The 13866-nt window shown below is 43.9% G+C and overlaps 1 protein-coding gene and 1 long non-coding RNA gene across 2 annotated transcripts in view; one reads left to right on the forward strand and one right to left on the reverse strand.

Annotated features, from left to right (window-relative positions):
* Window positions 1-5655, forward strand: part of LOC310755297 (myosin-3) — a 31061-nt gene extending 25406 nt beyond the window's left edge. The window contains exons 32-40 of the mRNA XM_083597833.1: window positions 548-672; window positions 1067-1375; window positions 1602-1805; window positions 2030-2155; window positions 3376-3546; window positions 3654-3758; window positions 3842-3937; window positions 4059-4196; window positions 5497-5655. Of these exons, the coding sequence (XP_083453959.1) occupies window positions 548-672; window positions 1067-1375; window positions 1602-1805; window positions 2030-2155; window positions 3376-3546; window positions 3654-3758; window positions 3842-3937; window positions 4059-4196; window positions 5497-5520 (1298 nt within the window). The 3' untranslated portion in view covers window positions 5521-5655. The remainder of the gene's footprint in view (window positions 1-547; window positions 673-1066; window positions 1376-1601; window positions 1806-2029; window positions 2156-3375; window positions 3547-3653; window positions 3759-3841; window positions 3938-4058; window positions 4197-5496) is intronic.
* Window positions 1-13866, reverse strand: part of LOC310755343 — a 183660-nt gene that overhangs the window by 48351 nt on the left and 121443 nt on the right. The window contains exons 7-8 of the long non-coding RNA XR_014544309.1: window positions 3812-3912; window positions 3253-3426 (exon numbers count right to left, since the gene is read on the reverse strand). This is a non-coding gene — a long non-coding RNA (uncharacterized lncRNA). The remainder of the gene's footprint in view (window positions 1-3252; window positions 3427-3811; window positions 3913-13866) is intronic.

Genomic DNA, 13866 nt, shown 5'->3' on the forward strand with positions numbered 1-13866 from the left:
CCGAGGGAGCCGGCGTACAGCTTCCAGGTCATGTGGCCAGCATGACTAAGCCGCTTCTGGTGAACCAGAGCAGCGCACGGAAATGCCGTTTACCTTCCTGCCAAAGCGGGACCTATTTATCTACTTGCACTTTGATGTGCTTTCAAACTGCTAGGTTGGCAGGAGCAGGGACCGAGCAACAGGCGCTCACCCCGTTGCGGGGATTCGAACCACCGACTTTCTGATCGGCAAGTTCTAGGCTCTGTGGTTTAACCCACAGCGACACCCGCGTCCCTGTAGCTGTGGTAATCATAGGTAAAACTGACAGAATTTCCTAGGTTTGAAAAAAAAGAAGAGAGAATTTATGATGGCTCAGGCATTATATTTGGGAGCATTTGGGATATCTTTCATCATAAAAAAGGAGTTTTGTGAACTGTTCTGAAGCAGACAGAAGAAGGCACAAGTATCACCTCTGTTTGCAGAGCAGCTCTTTGCACATGTGTGTGTGTTTCTAGTTCTAGAGGCATTTCACCCTTTATCATCTCTGTGTATGTTTAATTCTTCCTAGAGGAAATAGCTGATCTTACAGAACAAATTAGTCAAAGTGGCAAAATTATCCATGAACTTGAGAAGGCCAAGAAGCAGATAGAAGTGGAGAAATCTGATATGCAGATGGCTCTAGAGGAAGCAGAGGTAAGATGCCAAAAAACAGTAGGAAATAAAATACAAATGGCAAATAACTAGGTTTTTATAAAAGTCTTTTGGCATGTGGTAGTTGGAGATGCTCATTTGTTGCATCAGATTTCCACAAACCACATACCATTTGTTTGGCAGATGGTCATCATGGCATGGTGGAATTTGTTTAAGCTAAAGGGAAATATGGATATAGGATTCTCTGAAGTCACATCACACCTAATCTTTGAGAAAACTTCTATAGTGACTTCCATATCGGTGTTAAATTGTTAACAGATATTAGTTAACTATGTTTTACTACACTGTGGTAAGATCAAGAAGGAGAAAAGTAATCTAAGTTTCCTCCAACCCCAAATCTCTGTGCTGCTTTATTTCTCCAACATTTCCTCAATAGGGTGCTCTTGAACACGAGGAAGCCAAAATCCTTCGCATTCAGCTTGAGTTGACTCAGGTGAGATCCGAGATCGATAGAAAGATTGCCGAGAAAGATGAAGAAATTGATCAGCTGAAGAGGAACCACCAAAGAACAGTGGACACAATGCAAAGTGCCTTGGATGCAGAAATACGGAGCAGGAATGAAGCTGTGAGGATTAAGAAGAAGATGGAGGGAGATTTAAATGAAATGGAGATCCAGCTAAGCCATGCAAACCGTCTTGCAGCTGAGACACAGAAACACCTCAGGAATGTCCAAGGGCAGCTTAAGGTACTTATCTTTCCAATATATCCTTTATATCAAGAGTAGTTAATCTGTGGCCTTCCAGATGTTGTTGGATTACAGCTCCCATTGTCCTTGACCACTGGCCATGTTGGCTAGGGCTGATGGGAATTGGAGTCCAACAACATACTAGTGGGTCATATGTTAACCACTATCGCTTTATATGAATAATAGAAATTCAGTTCTGCTCAACACTTTCCCCTGTTGTGTTTAGGACACACAGCTACATTTGGATGATGCCCTCCGAGGCCAAGAAGATCTGAAAGAGCAAGTGGCTATGATTGAGCGCCGAGCTAATCTGATGCAGGCTGAGATTGAGGAGCTCCGGGCAGCTCTAGAACAGACAGAGAGGGGCAGGAAGTTAGCTGAACAAGAGCTTCTAGATGCAAATGAACGCGTGCAACTTCTTCACACGCAAGTATGGGCTACAGTTGTCACTATAACAACAAAACTTGCCATGCTACATTAGTTCAAATGTCCATCTAATCTCACATTTGATGTCTGACCGTGGCCACTGACATGCTCTATAGTGGTAAACAGAGACATGCTGCCTCCAAGTATGAGGAGGAATAATTGCTTAATCATTACTAGAAACTGCGGCATAAGAGATGCTAAAACATCCTCACTGTGTCTTTTGTTTAGAACACCAGCCTTATTAACACAAAGAAGAAGCTGGAAATTGATGTTTCTCAACTTCAAAGTGAAGTGGAAGATGCCATTAAAGAGGCCAGAAATGCAGAGGAGAAGGCAAAGAAAGCCATCACAGATGTAAGAGCTTCTTTTCTCTTTCAGTGGTTGCCACAAAACCTTGCTGTTATCTATAACAATTTTTGTTGGCTCATGGGCACTTGATCACAGTGATCATTCTAGAGCTGTCAAGTCCTTCTGTGAGTGGCTAACAGTTTTTTCCTTCAGTATGCCTTCACAAACTGATAGAAGGAGAAAGAAGAGCCTCTATTCCTTCAAAGTGTGCCACTAAAGGGGCATGCATGAAAGTGTTGCCTCAGGTGGCTTCAACCCTTATATACCTTGGAACAAATAGGGAGGGACATTAATACAGTCTCCAGGCACTACCAATTTCTCCAGCCCCAGTTGCTCCTTTCATCTATTTCCCCCAAAGGAACAAAGCTCAGTTTCACAAGATGGTCTGCTTAAAACCCTGGTCTTTTTACTAGCAAGCTATCATTTTCAAACAGTTGGATGCATTTTCCCCATCACTGAGTTTCCATGCCATCCCTGTTGAACGTTTGCCTACCATGCAGCTGTTGAAGTGCAGAGCCTTTGCAAGAGAAAAAACAGTGGCAAACAACTCTATGTAGCCCATGAATCTAAATAAATTTTGCACAAAGTGTCCTTCAGTCACACAGCTAGGGCCACATGTGAGTCATTCTTCTTTGACCCCAATCCCTGTCAGCTGGGGAAATGGTGTAACCAGGTGGACCTGCTGATTTCAGGTGAAAGACATATACGATCAGCCCTTTCTTCTTTCTACATGATCAGAACATTTCACATGCAGACCTCTACCCCAAGGAATGCCCTCACAGGAAAGCAAATCTCACATGGTTGTGTCTGATGGGTGACACACAAACATTATGAATTTGGCTCCAATTCATGAAGGTTTATGTCTTAATGAGTTAGCCTTTAAGGTGTCATAAGATTCTTTGCTGTGCCTTCTGCAACCAACTGACATGGCTGCCTCTCCAAGAACTATGAAATGTGTCATTCATATAGTGTTGTTTGAAGTCCTTCTCTGCACTATGCCAGTGATACTGGAAATTCATAAATGTTTCAGTTCAATGTTATATAATGAGCCCAGCACCTTTGTTAATATTTTGAATGTTAATTCATTGTTTGGGATGGCTTACTTATTGAGGTGGTCCCAGCAGGCCATTTCTGGTGGTCACAAGTTGATCTTTCAAACTCTGCTGAGCTTCTGCCCTTTGCGCCGAGTGTATTTGTTGACTGGAGTCTACTGTTTGTATGTCAAGGCGGCCATGATGGCAGAGGAGCTAAAGAAAGAGCAAGACACTAGTGCTCACCTGGAGAGAATGAAAAAGAACCTGGATCAGACAGTGAAGGATCTGCAGCTTCGGCTGGATGAAGCAGAACAACTTGCTCTGAAAGGAGGGAAGAAGCAGATCCAGAAAATGGAAGCCAGGGTAAACACTGGGGTTGGGAGCTGGTGGCAAGCATCAGAATTCTCCATAGGTCAGAGGCCCCTATATCAGAGTTGCTAAGGAAATTAATATTTTGCTTGACTTCCTAGATCCGAGAACTAGAGTCTGAACTAGAGGGGGAGCAGAAGCGAGCCACAGAAGCCATTAAAGGTATTCGCAAGTATGAACGGCGAGTCAAAGAACTGACTTTCCAGGTAAGAGGAAAAGGAAGGAGCCAGTGCTTCCCAATACTTCTTTGACAACTTACGTATCACCTAATCAGGTGCCACTTTTCTAGGGTGAAGAGGACAGGAAGAATGTGATAAGGCTACAGGACTTGGTGGATAAGCTTCAGCTGAAGGTCAAATCCTACAAGAGACAAGCAGAGGAGGCTGTGAGTTATTTGAAAGATACAAGCTTCATTTTTGGTCATTTGTACAAAATGCATAAGGTCTCAGCTTTGACATCAGAGGTATGACTTAGGGTTTTTGTGTGCTATTGCTTTCTGATTATAGGACCAACAGGCCAACGTTCACCTCTCCAAATTCAGGAAAACGCAACATGAGCTGGAAGAGGCAGAGGAAAGGGCTGATATTGCTGAGTCTCAGGTCAATAAGCTTCGGGCAAAGACCAGGGAAGTTTCTACCACAAAGGTAAGTGCCTCCACAGACCAGATGCCAAATAATTTGTCCCTCCTGAATGATGCAACTGTGTTTTTACAAATCCCTGCTGCAACAGTGGATGTATGAAAAGGAATCTGAGCATCCAGCAAGGAGCCATTAAGAATGCTGCACAGAGTGGAAGAAGCAACACACTTAATAGCTCTGGGATCAAATTCGCCGTGGCTTCAGCATCAGTGAAGCCAATGGAATTAGGCAAGGAGAGAGTGCGGCTTCAGGCTACAGTGTATTGATAAGAGGCTTATTCAGAAAACCAAAGTGCCCCCTTGCTTTTGCAGGAGTTAGTATTGTAAAACCCCAGTTCAAAGACACAAGTATATTATCCATTTAAGCCAGGGATAGTCAACATGGTGCCCCCCAGATGTTGTTGAACTACAACTTCCATCAGCCCCGGCAAGCACAGCCAGTGGTGAGGGATGATGGGAACTGTAGTCCACCAATGTGGAGGACACCACATTGGCTAACCCTGATTTAAGCCCTAGTCACCCAAACTTGCACAAATGGTCAGGTCCCACATCCCCTAAATCTGCTCCAGAGGGTTGGGAGTTCTTCAGAGCAGATTTAGGGGAGAGCCTGGGGAATTGAAAGTAGAAGGAGCTTCCTTTCCTCTTCCATTGATAGAAGCCTTACCATTAGCTGAGTGGCACTGTTGGATTCAAATATATTTGGCCTTCATTTATTTAGACCATTTGCACCCCCCTCTTCAGCCAAAGAGGCTTCTTGAGTATTCTTAATCTTTGTTGGAAGCCACCCAGAGTGGCTAGGGAAACCCAGCCAGATGGGCGGGATACAAATAAATAAATTATTATTATTATTATTATTATTATTATTATTATTATTATTATTATTATTAATGTGACTTACAATGAACTAAAACAAGACAGTCTGGTTACAATATAAAAAGTGCTACAGACATGGGGAAAGGAACAGGCAGGGAAGAGGAAAAAAGCAAACTCAGGTGCCAATTGTTCAACAGTTGTTCTTGTGATGACAGCTGGCTGAGAAACAACTCAGGGCCGCAAGTGCCTCACGGAGCTGGACTTTGGGAAAGGCAAATGACTTTGCTTCTCATCTTTCCTACTAAGGCAGCCTGATAGAATGTCTTCTATCACTCTGCCAGTTGATAAAGAGGAGGCCTGGTGGAGCTGGTTTTTCAGCAGTGCTGATGTTGTGAGCCCTGCTTCCCATTTCTCAAGAAGATAGTGGCTGAAACGGCCTATTGTTTTCCTTGCATTTTAACAAGTACTGAGTTTGTTTGTTTTGTTTGTGGCAGGTAATCATAGAAAGTGAAGAGTAAATCTACTGCAGGACAGAAGAAGCTTGGAATGTATGCAAAATGCATATATGTCCCCATGATGTTGCTTGAAATTGTAGTAATCCTGTGATCTTTCCTCAATAGCCCTAATAGAAAATAAATTTTGCTTTGCTTAAAGACTTGGTGAGTTTTGTTCTTTGTGTTGTAATCTGCAGACATAATAAAAAGTGAAAGTGGTTGCAACGCTGATACCTCAGGAGTTGCTTGGTAGATGCTACTTGCTATATTTCTTCTTTACCTAAGAGGCAGCAGCTAGCCACTGTCCATGAGGACACATCTGGATTATGTTCCTATGGTGTTTGCTTGCCAGCCATTGATCCCAGTGATACTGCTGTGATGGGCGAGGTTACTTATCTTGCTTCTTACCTGTATTCTGGCCAAACAGCCAAAGGCTACAATTTCAGCCAAGCAACAGCCAGAGGTTTTTATGCACAAGAAATACACATGCCTTTCCCTTCATATAAGCAAGAGACTCCATCTCACAGTTCAAGGACACTTCCAGACAGGCAAAAGTGAAGGAAGGAGGGCGAGTTGTGTTGCCTGGGGCAAGGGAGTCTCAAGGGCCAGACAGAGAAGCATGGAGGAACTGCATTTGGGGCCCCAGACTTGAGGCTCCCAATCCCTTCCTTCAACATATCACAACTGTTCATTGAAGTGTGACTTCTGGTGGCTGAAAAAGGAAATTGCCAAATGCAGTGTTTGCACACAAAGGCACGGACAATCTGTAGACTCTCAGTATTTTGCAATAGGGGTTCAAGTGCATACTAGAACTATAGGATTGCATTATCATTATTTGTATTAGTCACTTTTTTTTTAAAAAAAAGAATGACACTCAAAGCGACTTACAAACACACAAACACACACACAAAAAATATATGGAAAGGATAAAAACAAAACAGGAATAAATCAACCTAAAATGCACAAGTAATATATTGCTTATACAGGGTTCAGTTTCCTTGGAATGAGGGACAGTGGAGACTGTGGTGCATTTATAATATATGGTTTATTTACACACATATGTGACCTGAGCATTAACACCCCAAAAGGGTCTTGCTTCTCCCATAGCCACAGCCTTGTGAACCACCCTGGGATCTTCGGATGAAGGGCAATGTACAAGTTTAATAAATAACAACAGTAAGAGAAATCAAGCATGGCTCAATCTCTTCCAGTTACCCAACTTGCCACTTCCAGTGTCTAGCTTCTTGCTCACATAACTCAACTCTCAACTCTGATCTTTGTCTTTCTAACAGTGAGTTGAGGGAGGCCCACCCATTTTCAGTCTGGCACAGCACCAGTTCCTTTGTTATCTTAATAGCCCATACTTTGAGGCCCATTATCTCACAGGAAGATAGCCTGGCTATTCCAGCAATCGAATGGATCCAGGATCCAGGATCCAGGAATTAGAAGGGGGCTCAGGCATACAGCTTACTGCTCGCAAACTCATAACAATATATAAAAAACAAGTAAGTGAAGCAATGCAGCACAGCAGGAAACAATCCTGCCTACATAAAAACTTAACATACATACAGCTTCACAGCTAGCCCCAGAAAAGGCAGGCCCATGCCATGCCTTCAGCCTCTGAGAAACAGCTCCTTCAGGTGAGATCAGATTCTTTTTTTAAAATAGCATGCCACAAATTTAATGTTGAAATGCACTGGGTTCTATATAGCACAATTACTCAGAAGAAAATACTTTTCTCTAGGGAACAGATGGGAGGACAAATGTGAATGACTGTCCTCTAGCAACAGCTACAGACCACATAAAATGTTTTGCAGAAGTTCCCCAACTAATCATATTCATAGCTGTTAACTTTTCCCTTTTTTTAAGGGAAATTCCCTTATTCCAAATAGGATTCCTCGCAAGAAAAGGGAAAAGTTGACAGCTATGCATATTGTGAGAGAAGCGTTACTGTTTCTAACGCAGAGGCTACTGACAACAGAGTGTTAAATTACGAACATACTAGGAACTCTAAACTTCCATCTCCATCCTTCTGTCAAGCTTCCTTACAGCAGTTCAGTTCTTAGTGGTGTGGGAAATCCATTGAAGTAGGGCTCCCTCTTCCCAAAGAGGCCATTCTTGTGTCACTTCCATTGCAGCCATAAAGTATGGTGCCCATATAATCAGTACTCCATATCACTATCTCCCACCACGAGTCCCCACATCCTGTCCCCCAGCATAAGGCTGCCCAGAAGGTGGAATGAGGGTGTGAAGATTCATAATATGTTTGTCACTATCTAGGCAGTTGGCATGTCACAACAAGTTTCTAACTCCCCAAACCCCATTCTGGTGCTCCCAACCCTTTTGTTAGCAAAGCTGAAGATAGGGCACAGAGCTCAACTCCCCTCTACATCTGTCTGTGGCATTATATCTTCGTAAATCATTAAAACAGTCCTCGTCACTGATGGCTGAACTGTGATAATATGAGAAGAAAACAGTATCACTTAGGGTGGAGCCTCAGTGCAGCTTGGAATCTCTGCACAAATATATGCTGGGAAACAAGAGTCTGAGAGTGAAAGCTGACACACTTGACAAGGTCCAGATGCCATCTCACTTAGGAAGGACATGTGCTTCTTCCAAAGTCTAACTATAGACAGTCTTAGAAGATTCTTGCTGTGGTTACATGCTCACTTAATAAACATGCAAGGCATTCCACAGGGCCGAGATTGCCCACAGTATCCTGTTAAAAAGGACCATGATATCATGGAAGAATTGACAGCTGTACGAGATTTTAAAATGGTGGACCCTATTCATATTCCAGCAGGCTTATTGCTACTTGCACCAATTGAAATTAGGAGGTTATTTCAGATGCCACAATTCCCCCCCCCCCCACCGAGTTTATTGTGTTTTTCACCGTAATGTAGTCTGCCTGTAAACAGCTTACAGTATTTGCAATAAATGTGAAACAACCATTCCGTCTGAAGTGGGTAGGCATTATTGTCCTAATTTATGGCTTCTTGATACTGCACAATAAAAAGCAATATTGAGAAGAACAGAATAAAAAATATGGAGTAGGAATAAAGTTGACAATACTTTTCTGGGTTGGATCATTTGCCATTAATAACTGTATAATAAGGCAAATTTCAGCAGGTGACGTTTTCCCAGCATGCAGACACAGTAATGGTCCATTTGCTGAATTCCTGCCTGTCACGCAGCTGTAAAAAAGCAATGTAGCTTTCCAAGAAAAAAGGTGGCAACTAATTAGGAACAACTTTGGTTGTGTTGTTCATACAATGTCAGATAGTCAGAACAAACCGCAGTGGACATCAGTAGGATTGTACTGAAATATATCCAAAACATAGATATGCTTGTTTTGCAGTACATGAGAGAATATTGCTTTATAATGGTAGAGAAAGCAAAGTGTGTTCTAGATAGAGGATGCAGTATTGGCTTGATCAAATAAGACAGTTATTTATATTGTGCAAAGGAATGTATAGGATTCATTCTGAGAATTTCTATGCCCATGTTACTCCTTGCTATTCAGCTTCTAAATATGAAATGCACCTTGTATTAGTATATGTTACTGGATGTTTTTGTCCTAAAACTGGGCAAGGGCTGCAGGATATATTACAAATCCCAGCAAAGTTGGCATGGAGACAGGTATCTGTATGCTCAGAACTATTTTGATTAAGGCTCTTGGGAGACAGAAGACTGGATAAGTCAAGTGTGAAACGAGTTACTGTCTTTATCCTCTATCATTTAGCCTCTATCATTTACCATCTCTTTCTTGCTATTTCTGTACTAATCATATTCAAAACAGAACAGCTTTAAAATTCACAAACTGCACCCTGAACTAAGCTTGGAAACAAACTGAAAACCAATGAAGTTGTTCCAAAATATGTATCATATGTTTACAGTATTCTCGAAGCTACAAACATGAGTCTGACCAAACTGTGGGAGGCCGTGGAAGACAGGAGTGCCTGGCGTGCTCTGGTCCATGGGGTCACGAAGAGTCAGACACGACTAAACGACTAAACAACAACATGTTTACAATAGCCTATGGTTGATAACTTACAGGCAGCTACGTTTTAAAGTCATTTAAGGTTTCTGGATCATCTTGAGCGACAGCCATGTATGCAACACATTACAGTAAGTCAATCTAGAAATTACAAAGGCAGAAAAGAGGGTAACTAGTTATCATAGGGATGGGATGTAGCTCAATAGAGCACATGCTCTGCATGTTAAAATTTCCCTAGACTCAATCTCTCATGTCTCTAGGTAGGATTGGGGCGGAGGGATCCCATCTGGATTGCTGTTGCCAGTCAGTGTAGACAAAATTGAGCTTAACAGATCAAGGGTTTGACTTGGATGACTACAGACTGTATTTCACAGGAGGGTTTCAAATGCATATCATAAATTTAAGTTTGTATAATTAAAGTGCTCTGCCGCCCTAGCATAACAAATCTACTTTTTAAAAAACCCTGGACTTTTTGCACTTATTATGCCTCCTTCCCATAGCTATTTTTTATTCTTATAGCTTACTTAATATATTCTGCTTTTGCCCCACTTGTTGTTTGAGTTGCTCAGGCAGATTATCTGTTGAGACTTTTTAGCAGTGTGACAGTTAAGTTTTCCCCATCTTTGTAGCTTCATGTGTGGATAGTGTGGTTACATAGTTTAGTCACTAGATGGCACTGGAGTTAGTTGTATCTTGGCTGTGAGAAGCTTCCTTGTCCCGTTTTTGTTGGAGAGACAATAAACTTAAGAGTCTAGTTTCATGACTGGTGCATCCTTTGAGCCAGTAGCCTTCAACTGTTTCAGACCTTTCACCCAAATGTGCATTTGGGGACCAGTTTACAGTATTATTATTATTATTATTATTATTATTATTATTATTATTATTATCATCATCATCATCATCATCATCATCATCTATTTGTATGATGGTAGTGCCACTGTTGCAACCCAACTTAGGAAAAGCCCTTCTGGCAACAAAATGTGCTCCCTGTCACCACTCCACCACCACCTTTTGCCTCCAAACCACCCTCAAAAATCCCACAGAAGACATATAAGCAGGCCTATGTTTAGCTGCTGCAACCACCAGACTGTCAGAGTTCCCTTCAAAGAGAACAGGAGAGGATTATTTCCCAGCTCATCAGAATGGAAGAAAGGACCCGTCAGACTTCTTGAACGGCTCTGCAGAGCAATACGAAACCTGTGACCCTACGTCTAGTCAGGATGCACTTTTTGATTAATACCTCACCTTCCAGAAGGGCTAGAGACTTTCTTTGGGTTGTTGCTTTTCCCAATGAAAGCTCAGACTCTAGAGCCCCAATTGCACCATGAATAATTGGCCTTGTGGGGGCATCCCTTTCCTAAAGCTCTCTACTCCGTGATGCTTGGTGGTTCTTCCAAGCATTTAACTGAAATATTCACACATGGAAATATGGCAGCAAGTGAGCCATGCCTAGTATGTGTGTACAGCATAAGTGCCAGGGAACACATATAATATGCAAATCGATCTAAAATATGCTGTTCCTAAGCAAGAAAACGCACACATGCACATAATACAAGATACCATAAATTCTACTTGAATTCAACAACCCAGGAAAATTGAAGATCACAGCACTGCCTTCAAGTTTGAATTTTGCTTTATCTCAGATTATTATCCCCCGCACTATGCCTGTGTTTTGCTGACAATGGAAAGGCGGTAGCAGTGCTGCTACCAGAAGTGAGACCAGGCACACTGCTATTTATCTTCCTTCCAGACTACATTTAAATGATCAGAAATCACTCCACACAAACACTCCACAAATGTCCTGTAAATGCAATGCCCCTCAAATGCTCTGCACATGATTCAGATTACTGAAAGGAGGTTCCTTTGCCAGATACCTCGATACATTGGGAGAACAGCACAAGGCAGGGTTGGTGGGGGATAACAGTGACTGACAATTATTTTTATGCAAGCAAAGAAAAGGGGGTTCCACAAAGTTTACTTCTTAATGCCAGTTATGTCCACAACAAAAATCAGAGCAAATGAAAGTCCACAGAATACACAAAGGCAAAAAGGGGCATCTTGTTATATTCTGCATAAGGGGGGAGGGATTTTCTTCCCTCTTACCAGTAGAGGGACACAGAGTCCCTTGAGACACATTAGCCCAGGGGTGTCAAACTCAAATTCATCGGGGGCCGCATCAGCAGTTTGGTCACCCTCAAAGGGCCGGTTGTATCTGTAGGACTATGTGTCCACTCTTTATTATCATAAATTATTGTCACTGCATTCAATTATTACTGTTTTTTGTAATAATGTAGACGGTCCAGAAGGATGTTTTGGTCGATTGTATCAAAGGCCACTGAGAGATCCAGCAGAACTAGGAAACAAAGTTGTTACAAATAATGAGCCCTAATGAGACGATTGCTGCAATCCTATGTGCATTTACTTGAAACCCCTGTCGAAGAAAGTGAGGCTGGCTTCTGAGTAAACATACACGGCATGGGGCTGTAAATAAAATGTGTGTGTGTGTGGGGGGGGGGGGAGAGAGAGAGAGAGAGAGAGAGAGAGAGCTCTGACAGGAAAGCATCAACATGCCTTGTGCACTCTCATTTTCCTTGGCTAATTCCCCTGCCCCCCCCCATCTCGGGGTGCCATTGCATAGTGCAGAAGGCGAAAGAGCGCGAGCGCGCTGCCTGCAACTGGATCTCCGGCTTTTTCCTTTCCTTCCCCGAGACGGGAGGGAGAGATCAAGACGGAGCTGCTGGCAGGGCGGAGAGCGAGCCGCCCGCCCAATTGTGTGACCAAGTGATGGAAGGGCTGCAAGGAGCCGCAGTCCGATCTCCTCCCAGGAATGTGCCAGCGGGACTGACATGTGCCGGACGGGGAGAACCGCCCAGCGCCGCTGCGCGGGCGCGGAGTCCAACTTGTGGAGCTGAGATAGAGAGCCGGGCGCCAGATCGCCTTCCTCGCTTGGCTTGCCGCGAAATTGCAAGAGGAGGAGGAGGAGGAGGAAGGCGGCGGTGGGGTGCAGGGAGTGGAGGGGGTGCCAGGGAACACAGCCCCCTCCCATCACGGCCATCATCATCGCCGCCCCCACTTTACATTTATTTCAAGGGTGTTCGGAGTGTGTGTGTGCGCGCGCGCCTCTCTCTCTCCCACTCACCCCCCCCCCCACATCAGCCACCCCATATTCCCAAAGAACACAGGCATCGTCGGTCCTGGAAAGGCTGGCCGTGCAAAGATGGAGAGGGAGGCGAAATGAAGAGGAAGGGAAGGGAAATGAAGAGGAAGGCGAAATGAAGAGGAAGAGGCTGGTGAAATCCAGCGCGGAGGAGAAGAGGACGCCTCCCGCAGGGCGAGTTTGCACGCTGGGATCCAGCATTCCCGGAGAAGATCTAAGGCTGGAATAAAGACTCCCCCTCCGCGGCGCGGAGAGACCTGACCTTCCGCTTGCTCTTTTTGAGCAGTGAGCGGGAGAGAGAAGCCAGCTCCCCGCCTCGCTTCAGCCCCCCCCCCCCCAACGACGAAGGCACAAGTTGAGAGACATGGGGACATTTGAAGCAGCAGCCACGTCCTTAAGAGCGACGGGGGGAGGCGAGTAGGGAGCCGCACCATGTAAACTTTATTGTGTAAAAAAAAAACCACAAGCGAGAATAAAAGGTGAAGGCTGGTGGCCACCGGCGGCTACACGGGCCACATGACGAGGTCTGGCGGGCCGGATTTGGCCCGCGGGCCTTGTGTCTGACACCCCTGCATTAGCCTGTTGCTGACACTCTCTTTGGCAACCTGCCATTTTACCCACACACATTGAACTTGCGCCCAGTATCCCGGCTCCTTCACTGTAAGCAAAAACAAAGCAACAAAAACACTCTTGGGGATGGGATAGGAACACGTTCCATCCTTAATGATTTGATGCATAAACCTTATGCAAAGATACTCATATTGCAGAATTCTAAATGACAGGGTTGCATTGCCAAACCAAGGCGCTTGGAGCCATATAGCAGGATCACTTCAAATGTCACTAATGTGCACTTTAATCCAACACATTCAGAGTAACTTCACACGTGAGCCTCCTTCCAATATCAGATACATGTTATTTAATTCTTTCATGACAACTGCAAAGCATTATCATCCTTTTTATGTTTATTTCACAGCCGTCTCTAAGCGATTATGCGCGTGATTTGATATTCTCATCATCACAACGGTTTGCGGGGACTGTGGGGCCGGGGCCGGGTAGGAAGTCCAGTCCTTGCTGACTCTTGGACATTTCAGCCTATGATAAGATATCACTTGCCATAGATGCAGCTTTGAGGAAACAAGGAGCGCTGAAGAGGTCATCTGACTGCTTCAGTAAATGCCCTTTGTGATGAGGGGAAAGGATAGTATATTTATATGTC

The sequence above is a fragment of the Podarcis filfolensis genome (assembly GCF_964270895.1).
Source record: "Podarcis filfolensis genome assembly, chromosome: 2".
NCBI lineage: Eukaryota > Metazoa > Chordata > Lepidosauria > Squamata > Lacertidae > Podarcis > Podarcis filfolensis.